At 33.5% G+C, this 20,212-nt stretch overlaps 2 protein-coding genes across 2 annotated transcripts; both read right to left on the bottom strand.

Moving 5' to 3' along the window:
* BBS5 (Bardet-Biedl syndrome 5 protein) lies at positions 1 to 17,768 on the bottom strand. Its single transcript, XM_072539520.1, has 6 exons — positions 17,516 to 17,768; positions 15,055 to 15,203; positions 13,957 to 14,006; positions 4,471 to 4,598; positions 4,092 to 4,329; positions 1 to 453 (listed from the first exon to the last, which is right to left on the bottom strand). The coding sequence occupies exons 1-6, from the start codon at positions 17,563 to 17,565 to the stop codon at positions 46 to 48; spliced, it is 1,023 nt and encodes a 340-aa protein (XP_072395621.1). The 5' UTR covers positions 17,566 to 17,768; the 3' UTR covers positions 1 to 45.
* A 1,184-nt stretch (positions 17,769 to 18,952) lies between these two features.
* LOC140446598 (SCAN domain-containing protein 3-like) lies at positions 18,953 to 19,528 on the bottom strand. Its single transcript, XM_072539169.1, has one exon. The coding sequence runs from the start codon at positions 19,526 to 19,528 to the stop codon at positions 18,953 to 18,955; it is 576 nt and encodes a 191-aa protein (XP_072395270.1).
* Positions 19,529 to 20,212: the final 684 nt, after the last annotated feature.

The following is a 20,212-nucleotide window of genomic DNA, read 5'->3' on the forward strand; positions in this document are numbered from 1 at the left end:
TAATTTCTTTAAATTTATTTTAAAATAGTAATATTATGATAATATTTATGAAGGTATGACTTCCCAAAGTTTTTGCAACGTATATCCTTCTTTAATAGATTCAACAGCTAATCCCAATTCAGGACAAAACGCTGGTAGTCTATCCTTAGAATGACCTTCATCAGCTAAATAAGCAGATATAGAATTTGATATTTCATTTTTACTTTCATCGAAAGCTTCAAATTCCGCAATTATATTATTATTGTGTTCTTTTGTATTTTGGGAAGATGTCCATTTATATTCCACTCCAAAAGTAGGCTTAGAGGTATAAACAGTATGTAAAGAAGAGAGTTCTTTAAACAGTATTTTAAGTTTCTCTTCTGGATCTACTTTAAAGCCTAAAACGTACAGTCCACTCGACTCTGAGCTCGTTATAACAAGTGCAGTTCCAAATTTTGAATCTCTTATTGCAATCTAAAAAATACAAAAAATGTTATTCAAAACCATTTAAATTGTTTATTTTTAAATGTGCTTACAAGGCTTTTTACTTGTGACGATTATAGAATATAAAGGAACAAGTTTTATCGAACATTCGTTTGTCTTGTAAAACAAAAATGTTTTAACATGTTAAAGTTATAGTAGAGATATTATGTTAAAGATAAATCCTAGAAAGACATTTAATACATTTAGACTTAACTTCCTCGTTGTTACTACGACTAGCTAGAATAGATATTTGCGCTCAATCATAGAAAATTATTGTTAGTGTTATTGCATTTTTGGCGAAAGAGGCAGGTTAGAAAATAAATTTCTTATAGGTCGACATAAAAGAGATATTACATTATTTTTAACATTTTATTAGACAATTGATATTTTATAACCTTTTTAAATCTATGAAAGAACAAGTCAAACAACCGAAAGCCAGAACTCCTTATGATCATTTTTATTTTCGCTGCCATCACCGTTTTCCAGTGTCTCAGATTCACGTCTGGTCAAAGCATCAATCCCTGATCGTATGACAGATTTATTTTCACAGTTATCCAGAATTCTATCCTCCTCGTCAGAACTATCTCCCTTAGATAGATCTAGGTCTATTTCTGATACGTTACCGTCCTCTATCAGGTCAATTAACTCTTGGAGATATTTTGGGTTGTCCAAATTATATTTTCTTTTGTGATCCATGTTATTTGCAATGAACAATAACTAAGTTAAAACCCAAGTTTCTTCTTCTTCTGGTGCCTATTCGTTTCTAATATTGGCGATCATTCTGGCTATAATTATTTTACTAACTGATGCCTTAAATAGATTAGTTGTTGATGTGGAAAACCATTTTCTCAGGTTTTTTAACTATAATATTCTTCTTCTCCCAATTCCTCGCTTTCCGAGTACTTTGCCTTGAAGGATTATTTTAAGTAATCTGTATTTAGTGCCGTTTTTCATTATATGTCCTAGAAATTCTAACTTCCATGCAGATGTATAATCAGAAATTTGCTTTCAGACCACTTGTACACGCTGATGGACATCTAAAAAACGTTTGTTTATTTAAAAACTATCGGATTTATGGTAATGTTTTGTACTTTATAATAAACTACGCTAGGTCTTGCTTTTTATATCCTCTCATAGATCTACACGTCTTCGTCGTAATAATACTTTTGTAGTGAATTAGTAATCTTTATCAATAACACTTACAAATTATGGTTATTCCAGCTTTTGTTACGAGGAACAAACACGTCTTATGGCTGCTGATGATGATATTATTCGACTCCCGTCATGCGCCTTGATTTTCCTCTTAGCGGTGACCGTTGGGAGCGCATATGTGGGGTATGGATATCTGCACGTATAAAGCATTCATTAATATTTTAATAAAGTGTAAAATATCTACTCTACTTACCTTATAAATTGCACTTAAAAAGTTTGATGGATTTCGTTTCACAAAGATAACGATTTCTTATAAAATAAAACTAGCAGTTTCGCTTACCAACTAAACAGCTGACACTTCACAACCAAATGGCTGACAACTTTACCTTTTGACCACAAGATGGAAGCAGAAGTTAGAAATGTGGATCGTGAATGTATACTCGAGTGATTAAATGCAATTTCGGTATAGATAGTCGAGTATAAGTTATAAGCAAGCAAGAAATTTAAGTAAACCCAGCTTGTGAGACATGCTCACTCCTAAGAATTAGGTTCGGGTGTAACAATTCATTGGAGCGAGGTGCATTAACGAGTTAAAAACAGGAGTCATTCCACCGCGCTCCAATGCTCTAGGCTATCCCTTACCCCCCCTATAGCACTATGATGCGCGATATAGGCACAATTATCAGCCAAATGCTTCTCGTGTGGAAGTTCAGGGTATAAGAACTCCAACATGAGATCCTTATCCGATTAATGCAGGGTGATGCGCTCTTTCCCTGCTTTCTCGAGTCTCCGCCCCAGGCTGCGCCCAGTTCGGCAACTCGGTGACCGAGGATGTGGGCCCTTCGTGCCCAGGTTTTGGGGTTTTGTTAATTTTTTGGATGGCTGTCGCCTTTTTGTTAGTATTTTTTATTTTTTTTGGTGGTCAAAGCCTTTATTTATTTATTTTTATTATTTTTTTTTGAAGGTTGTCCTGAAAATAAACATCAATTAATAAAATTTCCAGTGCTGCATGCTGGGGCTTCTTCTGTTGGTAGAGCTACGAATTATCTAGAATTTTTGTGTTTGCCAAGATTTGCTGTTTTGGTCTTTTGTGCTTCCATCTATAGAAAGCATCATATCTTATCTCTCGCAGGATCGGGCTTGGATGATTCTCTAATTCTGCAAACCGAATTCTGGCTTTTTCTGTCATTTTATCTATCACCCTTACTTTTTGTAGTTCTCTAAACAGAAAGCGTTTAGCGACGTATCTGGGTACATTTGCCGCTTCTCTTAGGATGTTATTGAGGACTGCTTTTATTTTCTTTTTATTTGAATTGCTTATGTGTCCCCATGCGAGAGGTGCATATGTGATTATTGGGTTAATATTTAACAAAAGAACAAAAGCTATGTAGTTACACATGCACACAGGGTCTCAAAGGGTAGTAAAAGAAATATTCAATTTTTACATGGAAATCAAGCAGAATCTTTCAGCTTGATTTCCATGTAATTCAATAGTTTTCAACTGGCTGTCTTAAAGCTACTAACTTTATATACTTCCCAATTTTACATTGAAAAATCTAATACGAACAATTTATTTTTAAGAAAAATTCAGCGTTAAATCAGATCGTAAACATGCAGCTTGGGACAGATTATCAAACGCATAAACGCATAATTTATGTAACTGTTTCAACCAGACATTGTCAATATTTGAGTTAATTTGAGCGTCAACTTCAGAGTTAATTTGATTTATTTTTATAAACATTATACTGTGTAATCAGATTCTACCAAAAGAAGAAAAAATAATTTTATTAATAAATAATTAAATAAAAATAATAATGCACCGAAAACGAAATTAATTTCTTTGGAAAACGGTTATACCCGTTGATGTATTTAAAGGAACTTTTATTAATTACCAATTCACGATCATATCTGAACAGACCTAGGCGGGGTGACACCACCCCCAAAATTTAAAAAATATAAAGGAGGGTCCACTGATACCTCATTTCAAAAGTTGTTAAATTCTCCTTACATTAATGTTATCTGTGTTCGTGACTAAGAGACACAGACTTTATTGGGGATACAAGAACTTAATTTAAACTAAACTTTTAAATGAAATTAATTAAAAAAAAATCACTAGAAACCTTGACTCCACCAGTTAGAGAACAAAATCTTTTCAGGCGAACGCTTGGCAATTATACAATAGGACAAGACTTAATCATCATCAGTTGGCGCTACAGCCCTTCGTGAGCCCTGGCCTGCCTCAAAACATTCTTACATGCTTCCCTGTCGAGTGCCTGTCTTCTCCATCTCCTTACTTCAATCTACTTAAATCGTCCTGCATATCGTCTAAATATCTGGCTTTAGGTTACCCCCTTCTTCTTTTTCCGACCGGCCTGTTTAGGATAAGACTTACTACTTTTAAATTCAATAATTTAACCTTAGTGTGTTAATTTAGTTCTTACATACGTTTTAAGTGTTTATTATCTACATTAACTTACAGTATCGATTTGCAAATACGGCAGAGATATATTAAATCCTTCATTGACATCTGCAAACCATACGAATCTGACGTTTGTTACTATAAAGGTTCCAAGGCTACCTTGATCACTGGATAAGTTCCATACACCACTGACCGTTGATACTACCTGCTCTAAAGGTAGAATTTTAAGCTGTTTGTTATGAACAACGGCTCCTCTTAATTTCAACTCCCTGTAGAGTTTAGACGAGTTATATGCTCTACAAATAAAAAGTTTTATAGAAAGCCAATCTATTCTAAATATTATAAATGAATATTTCAGATGAAAACGAGAGCCTAGATTTATATTCAGTGTGCTTAATATGCCTTAATATATCATGCTAGGTATATTTTTAACTTACTTGTGGACGCCCATAACTGAAATAAAATGTCGTGTATTTCCTGGTACCAAATTTGTAAAAATAAATTCATATCGAGTTCCTCTGGATAATGTTAAAACTTGCAAAGCCTGTGTGGTACCTCGTAATCTCTGTAAAATGATAATGTATTAGCATATTTGGTATTATAAAAACAGTTTTATAATTAATTAAAAAAATAAGTGTGTGTAATGTCAGTATTGAAGTGATTTTCATTTGCTAATTTGTTTATTAATTTTAGACATTTCAAATATTCATACTGCTTTTAATTGATATTCTAGAAGCAAGTCGAATTTCTTCGGTACGGTATTTAACATTGTTATGATTTTTATTAGGGATGTAGAGTTGTCTTATAAAAGTAGCACCTTTTATCGGAACGACCACATCGAGCGTCATAGACGGGAGATGGTTTGTGATAACTGGTCCTTATAAGACAACGAACTCTCACTTATGGCTCCACGTGCCACACCCCGGGCAACTGCATTGGTCTGCAGGATAAACTAAGTGAGGGAAGCCAGATGTGGAGAAAATTCCACCGAGCTATTGCCGGTATAAGCAATCCCACACTTACTGATCAATGGCTTTGGGCGGATGAGTTGGTAAGTGGAAGGGCACTATTATGTCCTGGCGCCAAGAAATTGGCACCAAAGGTGAATGAATCAACTAAATGGTCAACGGCATAAGAATGCAGAAGGCAAGGAGAAACCACTGCATTAAAGATCCAATTGGATATCTCTAGTACAATCGTCATGACAATGATACTAAAAGAAAAAAAAAGAAACAGATCATGGGAATCAGATCCCAACATCCGACAGGGGAGGAACAGACAGGAACTCCCAGGTCGTTAACCTGCGAAACCCTTGTCAAATATCAAAACAAGACAAACGTCAAAAGCATGTATCAACCTGGTAAAACGTATAACATCCTTCAAGAAATGAGAAAAATGTATAGAAATATATATGGTGTAAGCGATATATGGTGGCCTAACTCAGGATACCTTTCAACAGAAACCGGTACCTTATATTACTCGGGAAATATTGACAACCAGCATAGACGTGGAGTAGCAATAATTGTCGATACAGAGGTCAACAAGTCAATATAGGGTTTTGTCCCAATCTCAGAAAGAGTGACATACAGAGTGACTACAAATAAGGACATCACACACAAAACTTAATTTGATCCAAGTATATGCGCCAACGACGGATGCAACACAAGATAAAGTAGAAACATTCTACCAACAAATTGAATTCAGTGCACTGAAAATGACAAAGAATAGGGAAATCACTGTAGTTACCGGCGATTTCAATGCAAAAGCCGGTAAAAGAAGAGCTGGAACAATAATGGGAGATCAAGAACTAGAAGAACGTAATGATAGAGGAGATCGTCTAAGACAATTCTGCCGAGAACAAAGTCTAATAATCACAAACACGTTCTTTAAATTACTTATGAGACGGTTATATACATGGCGCTCACCAGCAGATAAATCGGAAAAAGTGGTAAGAAACCAAATTGATTATATAATGATTAAAGAGAGATATCGTTACACTATCAAATCAGTTAAACATTTCCAGGAGCAGATGCCATAACCCACTAATCGCTAATGTCACGTTTAAGCTTAAACGTATTAGAAAACCCCAAAGAACTACAAAATTAGATGTAAGAAAATTGAAAGAAGCTGATATAAAAAACAAACTCCAACAGAAAACATACGAAAACTTTGATAAATTAGATACTAACACCTACGAGATAAGCCAACAATGGGAAACATTAAAAAACTGCCTCCCCGTTTCATGCAAAGTGATATTAAAGGAACCGATAAGAAAGAGAGACAACGGATGACCGGCAAAATACTCGGTAGGATGGACCAAAGAAAACAAGCCAAGAACAAAGACAGTCACAATTACAAAATCATTAACAATGAAATCAGAAAAATGATAAGAGAGACAAAACAAACTTACTATGAACAAAAATGTAAGGATGCATAAGATCTTCAGAACAAATACGACCCATTCAACCTACATAAAAAGGTTAAAGAAATGGCAGGGCTGCAAAAAAAACACAATACAACTCTTTTATATAAAAATGAAGATACCGTGATAATGACTGATGAAACGTTAAAACGATGGAAAGAATATTTGGAAGATCTCTTCGACGACGAAGAGGAAACCTACAAGAAATATCTTTCGAGGACAGAGAAACAAGTATAGAAATTACAAAGGATGAAATATTGTATGCACTAAAGAACACCAGAAACATGGATAATACTCGTAATAATTAAATAACAGAATATAAAACCATCTATACATGTAAATAGTACCAAACTTGAGCAAGTTGATCAAATTGTTTACCTTGGATATCAGTTAAATTGTAATGTAAATAGTATTGGTGAAATGGGATATAGAATTAAGCAGGCTAGAGGCGCTTTAATAAGGATGTCCAAGGTATTATCTTGTGGCATTTCTATTTCCTTTTATATGTTAAAACACCGAAATATTTTCTCAATCCTTTTTTTGCGTCGCTGGGATTGATAACAAAAACAGTTCTGGTCTGTCTATAATAATTTGAATTGAATTCCTTTGATCGTGATGCCGCCTAATATTGCGCGTTAAATAAAAAATATTCACTTACATTAGTGAGAAAGTTATGCGGGGAGGCGAATTATTTTTAAGGATGAGATCACTCACTTGACGATAAGCAGCGGAAGCGGTTAGTTATTGTTTGAGTCCGGATTTTTCTTCAAATTCGTTATTGTTTTTTTTTGTATGTTCGTTATTCATTTTTGTAATGGAAACATAGTGTAAAGTGATTCACTCTCAGTGGTATCTCCACCAAAGTCAATCGGTTTCATTGTTTAGTACTAATTTTTCTTTTTCAAATTCGTTATTGTTGTTTGTTATTCGTTTTTGTCATATATATACTCGTATAGTATAAAGTGACAGTAGCAGTTAAATGTGGAGTTTAAGTCAAAGTTTGGATTGAGATTTTGGAGGAGAAAGATTTCGGCGTGTGTAGTCTTCAAAAGCCGGCAAATTTTTTTTTGTGGAGAGGTGAATTTAAGCTCAAATGAAATGTGGCAGTTTTTATTGAGTTAACCACCGATTTGTTGTGTTGTGCCCTATGTGGGAGATTTGTAAAGCTTCTGCTTCTGCCAGTACCTGTCCTCTATGGATATTGCCTACCACAATGGCCCATCGTATTTTATTAGCAGCTGTTCGAAATAGGTCTGTGGTGGTCATACCTGTCCACTGTCTCAAATTCTTAAGCCAGGATATTCGGCGGCGTCCTGGTTCTCTATTTCCTTCTATTTTCCCTTCTAATATCAATAGTAGTATTTTGTATTTATTTTCATTTCTCACTATATGTCCGAAGTATGCTAACTTTCTTTCTTTAATGGATTTTAAGACTTCAGGTTCTTTTTGTAAACGTTGCGTCGTTAGTTATATGATGTACATATGATATTCTGAGCATGCGACGATAGCACCACATCTCGAAAGACTGCAACCGTCTGCAAGACACATCAGTGAGTGTCCATGCCTCTGCTCCATACATAAGAAAAGGAAAGACATAACAATTAAATGTTTTGAGTCGGAGATGTAAGTTTAAGGTTAAATTTCAAAGAACTTTCTTCATCTGTTGGAAGGCACTCTTTGCTTTTTCGATCCTACACTGAATCTCGTATGAGTGATTCCAGCTGCCTGTAATGTTCCATCGTAGGTATGTTATTTTCTCTGTTCTATCCAATACCTCATTGTTTGCCATAAACTTTGCATCTGTATCTTGGTTTTTGCTTATAATCATAATTTTCGTCTTCTTATTATTAAGTTTCATTCCATATTTTCTACCGATGTTAACTACTTAATCTATCAGTCTTTGTAATCCTTCAGCACTATTCGCAACAAGGACAGTGTCGTCTGCATACCTTAGATTATTTATTACTTCACCGTTAACAATCACGTCATCAGTCGTTTCTCCCAAAGCGTCTCGACATAGTTCAGAGTACTCATTAAACAGCAAAGGCGAGAGTATGGAACCTTGTCGTACTCCTCTTTGTATTAAGACTTCATCGGATAATTATTGATTGTCTACTCGAATCTTGGCTATTTGTTTCCTATAGCGATTGGCTGTTATTCTTATATCCTTGTCATCGATGTTTGCAATTCGCAAAGTTTCAATAAGCCTCTAATGCTGTACTTTGTCAAATGCCTTTTCGAAGTCAATGAAACAGGCAAAGACATCTGTATTAACATCTTTTGCTCGTTGTATCAATACTTGAATGCTAAAAAGTGTTTTCTTGTAAAGCTGCGTTATAACAATTTGAGAGGTCCACATGGTTTTAAGCAGGAGCGTTTCAGAGGACGAGTTTTGAAGATTGCAGTTTGTTGTCATTCAGGATAATCCGAGGCCCGAATCAGTAGTCCAACTTCGCAAGATCTGTCAATTGTGTGGGACAGTGTTTTGGTCCAATTCTAATCCCAAAAAGTTCTTGAAGGAAATACATCAGCCAGAGTGATATAAGGTACTTTTTGTTAAACATTTTTCCAAGTAAAATAGACATTTTTGATTAATAAAAAAATTTGCTTTCATGACAAACTAAAAAATTATAATAATTAAAATTATAATTTTTTGGATTAGCTAATTGTCATATTAGTTTTCTTTTACATAAAGTTAACTCTAGTTTTACTAAAGAATTAAAATTAATATTTCAAAAAGGTTTAATTTTCCATTTCGACATATGACAGTTAGTATGACATCTTTTTCGGACATTTGGTACATATTCATAAATTTGAATTGTTTTGTTTGAAGGTTAACCTCAATGTAAGCTCTTTTGAGAAATTTAGATATTTTCATTTTAATAATAAATTAAATTCCTGTAAGTGTCCCCGACGTCTGGAGCTTGTTGTAAATCGTTACAAATAAGACCATTGTAAGTTTTATTTTAAAATTTTATTAATATTATTTGTAATAACTGTTTATGGTAAAGTAATCATATATATGTAATGTCTCTCTAAACCAGCAGTTGTAGAATTATTTCCTTTAAAAAGATTTTCACCTGTTAATATTTTTTTTAGGAAAGAAAAGCCTTTCTTTCCATCCAGCGAGAAGATTTTTGTAAACTGCGTGTTTTTCAAATAGTTTAGGAACCTTCTTGTGTTGTGTTGCTCAGGAAATCTATGTAAGTATTTTTTTGATTCATTTTTTTGTAGTTTCCCCTTCTAGTCCCTTTTTTATTCACTTACTTACGACACAGCTCTCCAACCAAACCAAGAGTGGCCGTTCGAAAACGTTTCAGTTTGTTTGCTTACCGTATCCCTAGCCCAGTAATTGCCCAGTTCCCACTTTCAACCCCCTATAAGTGATACCTGATGTGGTAGGCAAATATAGTCGCTACAATGTAACAGTAAAAGTTGCTGCTACGTCTTCTCGATCTTACTTTATCGTGACGGGTATTGGACTGTGAATAAAAGTGATCAAAATCTCCTTAAGGTTTCCGAAATGCAGTGCTATAGAATATTTTAAAAGTTTCTTGGGGGGAGAAGATTCGAAACTCCACAATACTAGAACGTCTCAGCAATATTACTGAGATTATAAAAAGCATCAAGAAGAGAAAACTGTAGTATTTCGGACATGTAATAAGAGGTCCCGAATATAAGTTGCTACAATATATTATACAAGAAAAAAATAGCAGGCAAACGCAGTCCAGGAGGAAGGAAGACTGCATGTTTAAAGAACTATTGTATTGATACATGCTATTTAGGTTCGCAGTGAAAAAAATTCAGATAGCTATGATGTGGTAACCAACGTTCTGAAAGGACATTGTAAATGAAGAGGAAGTTGACTTAAAGTGAGACATACTTCTAACAGTGCTATATATGAAGCGATTGGTCGTTTTATATGTTGAACAGCTGATAAAAGAAGCATTATTGCATTTTTGATATGCTGTTGGAGAAAAAAGCTTCGAATACTTTGGATGACTATAAGAATAAATATATTTCTTTTTATTATATATTAACATTATTTGGACATATTACACGGGGCGATAATCTGAAGAGAGTACTGATTCAAAGGAAACCAACTCAAAATATTTACACATTAAGTAACAGCATAAACGGAGCAATACATTCCTTCGAAAAGTGTCAACGTTCATAATAATAATGAATCTGATAAATGAACAGATTGAAAAGAAAGGTATTTATAAATGGCGAAATTAAATCATTAAATAGGATGATGAATTTCTGTTATTTAGCGTCAACTTTAAAAAAATGTTGAAAAAAAAGGACATTTTCTCCGAATTCAGCCGAACCAAAAAAGAGATTTCTTATCTCCAGGATAAGTGTCAAATTGTCAACTGAATATTCGTGCAGACCAATGATATATGAACTACGCCTAATAGTAGAGACGCCATATCCCTAGTACGGCAGTCGAACAGTCCAATCTTGAGAAGACCGTATCTCATAGTGCTATCAGTAAATCGAACAACACAAAACCACATTAAAGTGCTAACCAACGAGAGACGAACAGTGACGTTAGTTTACAAACCATCAGAAGAAGCCTTTAACTTCTTGCTGACATATAATTAAAAAAAAACTAAAAACTCGTTCGTTCGAACGAGTTCAAACGATCAAAAGTTCGTTGGGATTATTACGTTGTAAGGAATTTCAGTATCCATAACACATCATGGGGATATAGTGAGATATAAAGTAACGAATATTTAAAAAAATTCTGAAGTTTTAAAAAAACGCTTAATGAAAAATTTTTTTAAAGCACATAAACAAGACTATCAATAATATAAACTCTTGTCTACCATCATCTTTGTCGAAAGAGTCAAGATAATATCAAAAAACATTGGCAAAAAACTGGCTAAATATTAAAACTGTATAACCAAAACTTATTCAACGAAGAAATGATATGAAGAAATAAAGTGAATGGGCATCTTGAATATAATGGATTTAATATATAGGAGTAAGGTGGCATGAAGCATCATCAAAAATCTCAGCTGTGGCTCTACTGAGAAGAGACAATTCTATAAAGTAACATCAGACCAAATACCTTACTAGTTCCTACTAAACTGAAAGCTCAATTCAAAACTAAACAGATTACAAAGAATTACAAGCCCCATATCAAGTTGTCTTGAGGTACCTTTTACAATTAAAACAATATACTACTACTAATATTTACTCAATATAAAATAGAAAGGCAGCGGGCGTGTATATTATCTATCTGAAACAAAAACTTGTTTCTAAAGTTAGCTAAATCGAGACAACTGCAGAATCTCAAAACGTTGAAAGTTAGCTAGTATAAAGTCAGATAAGGATTAATACTCACCCAAAAACTACAGATCAATCTGTCGACCAGAAGCGTATAGCTTAATAAGCCAGGTTCAGATCATGTAAATCTTTTTCAGTCAAATTTTCAACTTTACAGAGATCACATAAAAAAATAAGAATATAGTCAAATAACCAGGCTTGCATTGGTTGATCTGAGTCCTGACTACGATACAGTGAATTCCAGACAGCTGTTATCAAATAAAAAGAACTCTATATTATGATGTTCAAAAGATTACCATCTAATAAAAATTGTCGAATCCTCACTGTAAAGTAAGGTCTTGGTTATGGTAACGTAATGGCCCCCATCCTCTCTAATATATACACAATTGACTAACTAACATCTGAGTATACATAACACTCAGATGTCTAGAACCTTCCCTTCACTTCGAAAGGAGGAACCTTTGACGTAGTGAAAGATAAATTAAAACAGGTTCGTGATACCAAGCTAGAATAATATTGTTCTGAAGCTATTTTTGTGGCATCTTAATACAATTTACTATTTTTACTGAATAAGCCCCAAATTTACTTTAAAATTTGTTTTTTTTTTGACGTTTCAATTTCCACTTTGTTTTGTCTATATATCATCCTTTAAGTCAGATCTGAAAGCTTTTGACTCCGTACACAATACGGGTGTTAGGATCTGCTTAATTGCCTTCAGATCTAGCCCAGCTCAAAGCATGTACTGTGAAGCTAACGAATTACCAGTTTGGTTAAGGAGACATCTTCTTTTGTCATATGCAGCTAGCTCATTAGCCAATCCACAAAATCCAGTCTACTAACTACTTATTTAACCAAATATTATCATTCATTATTCTCAGACCACTAGAGCTGCCAAACCTCTCTCTTGTTTAGTAAATTCTCTTCTCGATGGTTTAAGATATCTCTATATATCCTCCGTGGCATAAGCAACTTCTGAATGCCAATGCATTCCTTTGCTCTTTCAATAAACATGATATTCCTCAAGCTATAATTAAACAATCGTTCCTAGTCATACTTAATCGAAATCAGTTTCATAATGTTCTTTATACAGATGCCTCTAAAAATGATATAGGGGTGGGTAGTGCTGTTGTTTCCTCTTTCAGTACTACAAAACTAATCAGACTTCCTGCCGTTTGTAGTGTATACACTAAAGATCTATTATGGTTTCGTCGAGGCTTTTCGTATGTTGGAATGTAGCGAGGAATGACCGCAATGTAGCGATTTGCACAGACTTTTTATCATCAATACAAGTAATTAAAAATATGTTGTCAGATTATCCTCTGGTAAATTTAATACATGACATATATAATAAACTTACAGACCATGGAGTAATTGTCACTATTGTCTGGGTACCTTCACATGTAGGACTTGTAGAAAATGAGGCTGCAGATGTGGCCTCAAAAGAAGCTTCTACTTTGGATATACCTATATCACATATCCAGCTAAATAATGATATTAAAAAATGTTCAAAAGCGTATATATGACAAATGTCAAGCTCTGAGTCACTTACAGTCTAAACACAACTCTGAGTCACTTACATGATATACAACCAGTTATACCTTCCTTAGAGTTACCACCTATGCCCACAAGACACAAGGTTACTCTAAGCAGATTAAGAATTGAACACACTCGGCTTACACATGGCTTTCTCATGGCATCTACCGATCCACCTGTCTGTGGCCATTATAGCAATCACTTAACCGTCAAGCAGTTCCTTAAAGAATGTTCACATCTTTCTACTAAAAGAAACCAACCTCAGTTGGGAGATAATACACAAGAAATTTTGAGTGAAACTGAGAAATATGCAAGTCTGTTTAAATATTTAAGAAGTGCTTTATAAACCATATATATGGTTAAATTTGTAAAAAAAAGTATTGTGTATTATGTATTGTGTACTGTATGTACTGTATGTACAAATGTAAAGCTGTATTTGTAATATCGTTATATTGTATTACACTGTAATCGTGTCAATGACTTCGTCGTCGAGACTCCTTAATTCAAATTAAAAAAATTACTCTTTGCAAATAGTTCTATAAAATGTATGTATTTTAAGATGATTTAAGCGAGAAACTAGAACTAAACAAAAACTATATTAGTAAGTACACCTTTACAAAAACTGGAAAAATATCTTTACAAGAATTAACTGAATAAAATAATATATACTTACCGAATTAACCATCTTAGTATTTGTAGATAAGATGCATCCAAATCCTAGGGCTGAATCAAAAATCAATAAATAAAATAATATGTAAAAAGGGCAATAACTTACAACAGTCTTATTTCATTAGGTATTAGGAAGAGAATTTTTAGTCACTGAAATAAAATCCGACTAGATTGAAATATTTCGTAGTGAAAAAGAAGAGAGATTTTTCTAGTAAAAGGAGAGGCATTCATTGCTTCCTGGCACATAAACCACCACCTTCTTTTATAAAACAAATTACAGCAATATAAAACTACCAAAAAAAGACCAAAATTACTTAAAGCAAAAAAGAAGGAGAGCTTCTCTTTAGTGTTATGAGTTATATCTGGTTCAGAGGTTCAGCTAGATTTATTTTGTAAATCAAACATAAAATAATTTGCAAATAATCTCACAAAGGAATGTTTATACCTCTTCTATTTGCCACTGTATTATACATATTTCAGCCTTTTCAGCCTAATCACTTATCCTGAAAGAACTTAGGAAGATTATTTGATGCAATCTATGGAAATGCCATTTGGAGAAAACAATATAACTTTAAGTTCAAATAAAACTATGAAGAAAAAGCAGATGAACGGGGGTAAAAAAAATAATAGGGTAGACTAAGATGGACGTGATACCTTGCAAGAGAAAAGGAAAGTTACCCTTCCAGACGAACTCTATATGTAGGACTACTGACGATGATAAATTTTAACTTATTCTAATATGTGAACTTACATAAATTGATACGTGGACTAGATGATGAATGCCATAAAACTCTAATATTTGTGATTATCAATCTACCTCTGAAGCTTCAGCCTTTTCAGCCTAATCACTTATCCTGAAAGAACTTAGGAAGATTATTTGATGCAATCCATGGAAATGCCATTTGGAGAAAACCATATAACTTTAAGCTCAAATAAAAGTATGAAGAAAAAGCAGATGAACGGGGGTAAAAAAAATAATAGGGTAGACTAAGATGGACGTGATACCTTGCAAGAGAAAAGGAAAGCTACCCTTCCAGACGAACTCTATATGTAGGACTACTGACGATGATAAATTTTAACTTATTCTAATATGTGAACTTACATAAATTGATACGTGGACTAGATGATGAATGCCATAAAACTCTAATATTTGTGATTATCAATCTACCTCTGAAGCCACTGTTACCTTTGGTATCCTCGATATTATCTAGTTTATCTATCACCTTTTCGCCATTAATAAGCTTCATTTTCCTAAAATAAAAATAAATATATATATATATATATATATATATATATATATATATATATATATATATATATATATATATAAGAAACAAAAACTATGTGGCGAGAAGAAAAGAAGTGAAAAGAATTTACCAAAAAAAGAAAAGAGAACAGCTAAAAAAGCATTTAAAAAACATAGAAGAAGCCTACATAAACAAAGAGGTAAAGAATTTCTCAAAAGAAGTTAATAAATCCAGAGAAACTAAAAAGAATACTCCACAGTATTGCAGAAACAAAGAAGGTTTACTTCTAGGAGAAACAACAGAACAGTTAAACAGATGGGCGGAATACTTCGAAGATTTATTAAATAGAGACCAACAAGAGGAACTCGAGGGAAATGAAAATTAGCAAGAAGATGAAGAAGGGACTTGAAGTCAAAGAAATAATAAGATACCTAAAAAAACAAAAGTGCAAGAGAAAGTGGTATCCCAGCTGAGATTTTTAAGGAAGGTGGCAAAAGATTGAAGGAAAGAATATTTGACTTGAAATTAATAATTTGGCAAAAGGAAGAAATGACAAAACAATGGAATAGCGCTCTTATTTGTCCTATTTATAATACAGGAGACAAAACCGAGTACGAAAACTATAGAGGTATAGAACTATTAGAAGTAGCCTATAAAATACTTGTAAAAATTGTTGGAAAAGATTGATAAAATATGACAACAAAGTGATTGGAGAATTCCGGGGAGGTTTTAGACCAGGAAGAACAACTACTGATCAAATAAGTATGTTAAAATTAATACAAAATAATAGCTATGAACAAAACTTAGGATTACATATGCTATTTATCGATTTTAAACAAGCGTATAACTCCATAAATCGAACGATGCTATATGAGGACATGAGAACATTAGAAATATCAGAAAAGCTTATACGGCTAATGAAAATGACGCTTAGGAATGCGATAAATAGGGTAACAATGGAAGGAAGCTTTTCAAGACAGTTTACAGCAAACAGAGGTTTAAAACAAGAGGATCCGCAATCAACGAATTTATTCCAAACACAATATTTGGAAATGAGAGAAGACATAACAAATATATCAAAATGAAAGGAGCAGAGACTGTCTATAGTTTTGAACAAGTGTCAAAATTCGAATACTTAGGAGTAACCATAACGAACACGGGAAAAGAAGGAAAAAAATAGACAAAAGATTAATGAAGGAAAACAGAGCGATGGGTCACTATATTCATTACTCAAAGCAAAAATGTGTCAAGAACAACTAAACTGCGAGTCTACGAGAGAGTAATCAGATACACAGTGATGTATGTCAGAAACGTGAATTATGAACCAACAGGAAGAAAAGAAGTAGAAATCTGGGAAATAAAGGGGCCCAGAAAATTCTTCGGAGGAATAAAGACGGCAGAAAATATTTGGATAGGACAAATAAATTAAGAAATAATAAGGATGTATGGAAACCCAACAATTACGGCAAAAATACGAGCCCAAAGAGCTGGGTGACTTGGTCACATACCAGAGAATCGAAATGTTAAAATAATTCTGAAGGAGGAGGAATGAAAAAAAAGGAGAGAACGTCCAAAGAAGAAATGGTTGGAAGCAGAAAGCAAGACTTGTCAGAAATAGAAGTGAGAGATTGGAGAGAGAAAGCAAAGAACCAAAAAAAAAATGGAGGAAAATAACCCAAGTTTTTGGAAGCCAGGGGCCTACAAGACCTGTAGCGCTGTATATATATATATATATATATATATATATATATATATATATATATATATTAAAATTGAAATCTTCTCTCTAAGCTCAAAAACCTTTTTAGAAACACCGTGTTAGAAAAATTAAACTATTCGTTTCTTTTTACTTGGGACGAATTTTTTTATTAGTTTAAATTTTATTTACCTCTTAAGACGTTATAAGAGAACATTCATTCAATAATAGATAACTTTGACATATTCAAAAATGAGAATGTCTCTAACTCTTAACCTAAATTGATAAATAAACACAAATATTGTAGGGTAATCTTTATATTTATTATTATTTTTGGTAGACTAACTTAGTTGACCTAATCTAACTCAACCAAACTCTTTCACAAAGATTTGTAGGGGACCAACTTTGAGGTTAGAAATGCAGTTCTTTTCTTCTATACCCTGTTCTAATTTGTCTTATTTGATAAAACCATTCATTATAATATTTTACAGTGATCTCTATACTTAATAACAGTTTTGGTACATTTATCAATATCTTATTTATTTTAAAATCTTGCAATCCTTTAAAAAGTTTAGTATATAATACCAACTATAAAACTACGATTTCTAATATGTACTTACGAATATGGTATATCAAATCTAACTTCTTTGTCTTCCCATTGTAGTGCCATTTTAAATAAGTTTGGATATTCACACAATGGTTACAAATTACGTATATCTTTAGACATGAAGGTATTGATTATTCTATTAACTCTGTTGCTTCAGTAACAGACAATCATAACAAATACCATCTGAATGTATTGGAATATTAAAATGGATGAATTGACTGTTAAAAATAATAAGCATAATATTTGAGTATGTGGTTTTTATAGGATAATTCACTATAAATGAGTTTATGGTATTTTTGTTTTAAACCCAGTTTTATAAATTTTTAGTAAAATTTTTAATGTAAAACTTTTGCGTTAGATAATAAACTGCTCTCGTCAAAAGTTGTTGGGTGAATAAATATTGGGGATAAGGATAGTGTAAGAAAATGTTAAAACAAAACAATTTTTAAACATAAATGGTTAACACCTCTTTATTTTAAAATAAATTAGTAAAAATGTATCTATTTTATAAGCAACTCGATCAAAATGACAAAATTCCTTTCTACAAAGACAACTATTTTAAAGAAAAATATATTTTTTAAACATAGTATGTGCTCAACAATATTATTTTAAGACACAGTAAGTGATTTACTTCTAAAAAACCAAAAGTTGATGTAACACCTTCTATAACAGGGGTGTCCAACTTGCAATGCCTCAAGGGCCAAAACTAAAACCTTTGATGTTGTCGCGGGCCATATAATAATTTTGTTACAAGTAATAACAAAATAAAGTGAGGTATAAAAATAATTAAAACAAAAAAGAGTATTATTTCTTTTATTGCTCAACAACTACATTTTTTTATAAACGGAAAATCCCTTTTCTTGTCTGGTGATAAGGAACATGTCTGCTTGAAGATCACATAACTCAAGCTGTAAGTTGGGTGGTTGATCATCAATGGTTGCTCCAAGAGGGTTATTATAAAGTAGTACACTGCTTTTGAGACTTTCAATTTCTTCAAATCTTGTATTGAATTCATTAATAACTTGTTCAATTTGTGAAATGCAGGATCAAAACTCAATATTTTCCTCACCGTTGAGTTCTTCTGCTATTTGCAGACAGCTAGGGAAGTGTGTCAGGTTGTTCTTCTCCAAAGCACGTTTAAACACGTTCAGCTTATTCCGGAATCCGTTCATCATTGCGATCAAATCTGAAACCGTCTTGTTTCTTCCTTGAAGACTCAAGTTTAACATGTTAATATGATTAGTCAGATCTGTTATAAAAGCTAACTGTCTTAAGAATTCTGGATCCTTAAACTTCTCTTCCAGTTCAGTTGTGTCAGATGAAACGTATTTGTTGAGGAATGCAGGGATTTCCTTTCTTATGGCAAAAAATCGTTCCATGCACTTTCCTGCACTCAGCCACCTTACATGGTTGTACATTAGCAATTCTCCATACTCAGCCTATGTTTCCACTAAAAACGCTTAAGTTGCCTGTGTAAAAGAGATCGATTTCCACCTCTAATCATATTTATAATCTTAATCACGGTTTGGAAAACTTGATCTTCCTTGACTGATTTTCCACATAAAGCTCCCTGATGTATAATACAATGAATTGTTGAGCAAGTGACACCATTCTCTCGAAGCAGACCCACTAATCCAATTTTTTTACCTGTCATTGATAAGGCCCCGTCTGTTGCTATGGCTGAACATTTATCAAAGCCTCCAATTCTGTCAACTGTTTTCTTCACAGCCTCATAGATGTCTTTTCCTTTTGTTGTTCCATAAAGAGGACAAATATCAAATAACTCCTCTTTACTGGTAAAATCATCAAAAGTAGTGCGCACAAATATTAACAGCTGACTAACATCGGTTTGATCAGTGCTTTCATCCAAACAAAGTGAGAAATATGAACTTTTCTTAATCAGGCTAAGCATAGATTTTTCTACTTGCTCACCCATAGCAACAATCCTTCTTTGTATGGTTTGATGCGAAATTGACACTGATTCAAATTTCTCCGCCATTTTAGAATCACCGAAAGCTTTGGCCATTTCAACAGCACATTTTTTTTATCAAATTGCCATCAGTGAAAGGTTTTTTGTTGAGAGTGTAATATTTTACTGAACATCCCAGTTTGCTGTTTAAGTTTTTTCTTCAAATCTGCAACTAGGGCACGCCGACTTTCATTTGTGTACGTAGCATACTTATTTTCATGCACTGTTGTGTAATGTCTTCTCACATTATATTCTTTAGGCACTGAAACGACATTCATGCACACTAAGCACTGCAACTTTCCATTATTGTTAGCAATCAAGTAATCACTCTCCCAACTTTCTTTGTAAATTCTGTTCTTACTATAAATTTTCCGTTTTACTGGTTTTACACTCATTATTGTATAAGAGGAATCAAGACAAAGAATTAGTCAAGTTCACTGTTCACTAGCAACGTAATAGATTAGCCGACTAGCCTTCGTGTCAGTAGCACACTGGCACGATGGCATGGCGGCTGGCGACGGATGGTAAGCAGTGGGAGGTGTGGCCTGCGTGAACTGTGATGCGCAGTAATCAGTGCAGTTCTCATAGTGGTGGAGAATGATTGTGTTCGGTACACGTCCGCGAAGCGGCACGCGGTATAGTACTTGTGATGTAAAAACACTGCTAAGCCATAAAATATAAAATAAATTAAAAAATCTTTTTTCACAGTGGCAGCATTTAAAGAAAATATATGCTTTTCTA

The sequence above is a fragment of the Diabrotica undecimpunctata genome, chromosome 7 (assembly GCF_040954645.1).
Source record: "Diabrotica undecimpunctata isolate CICGRU chromosome 7, icDiaUnde3, whole genome shotgun sequence".
Classification (NCBI taxonomy): domain Eukaryota; kingdom Metazoa; phylum Arthropoda; class Insecta; order Coleoptera; family Chrysomelidae; genus Diabrotica; species Diabrotica undecimpunctata.

Coding starts and splice junctions, on each gene's coding strand:
- LOC140446598 (XM_072539169.1), bottom strand. CDS start 19,528: ATGGCCAAAGCTTTCGGTGATTCTAAAATGGCGGAGAAATTTGAATCA.
- BBS5 (XM_072539520.1), bottom strand. CDS start 17,565: ATGGCACTACAATGGGAAGACAAAGAAGTTAGATTTGATATACCATAT. Junction 4,599..13,956: donor ATACTAAGATGGTTAATTCG/GTAAGTATATAT, acceptor ATCATTTTACAG/AGATTACGAGGTACCACACA. Junction 454..4,091: donor CGTATTTGCAAATCGATACT/GTAAGTTAATGT, acceptor TGTATTTTTTAG/ATTGCAATAAGAGATTCAAA.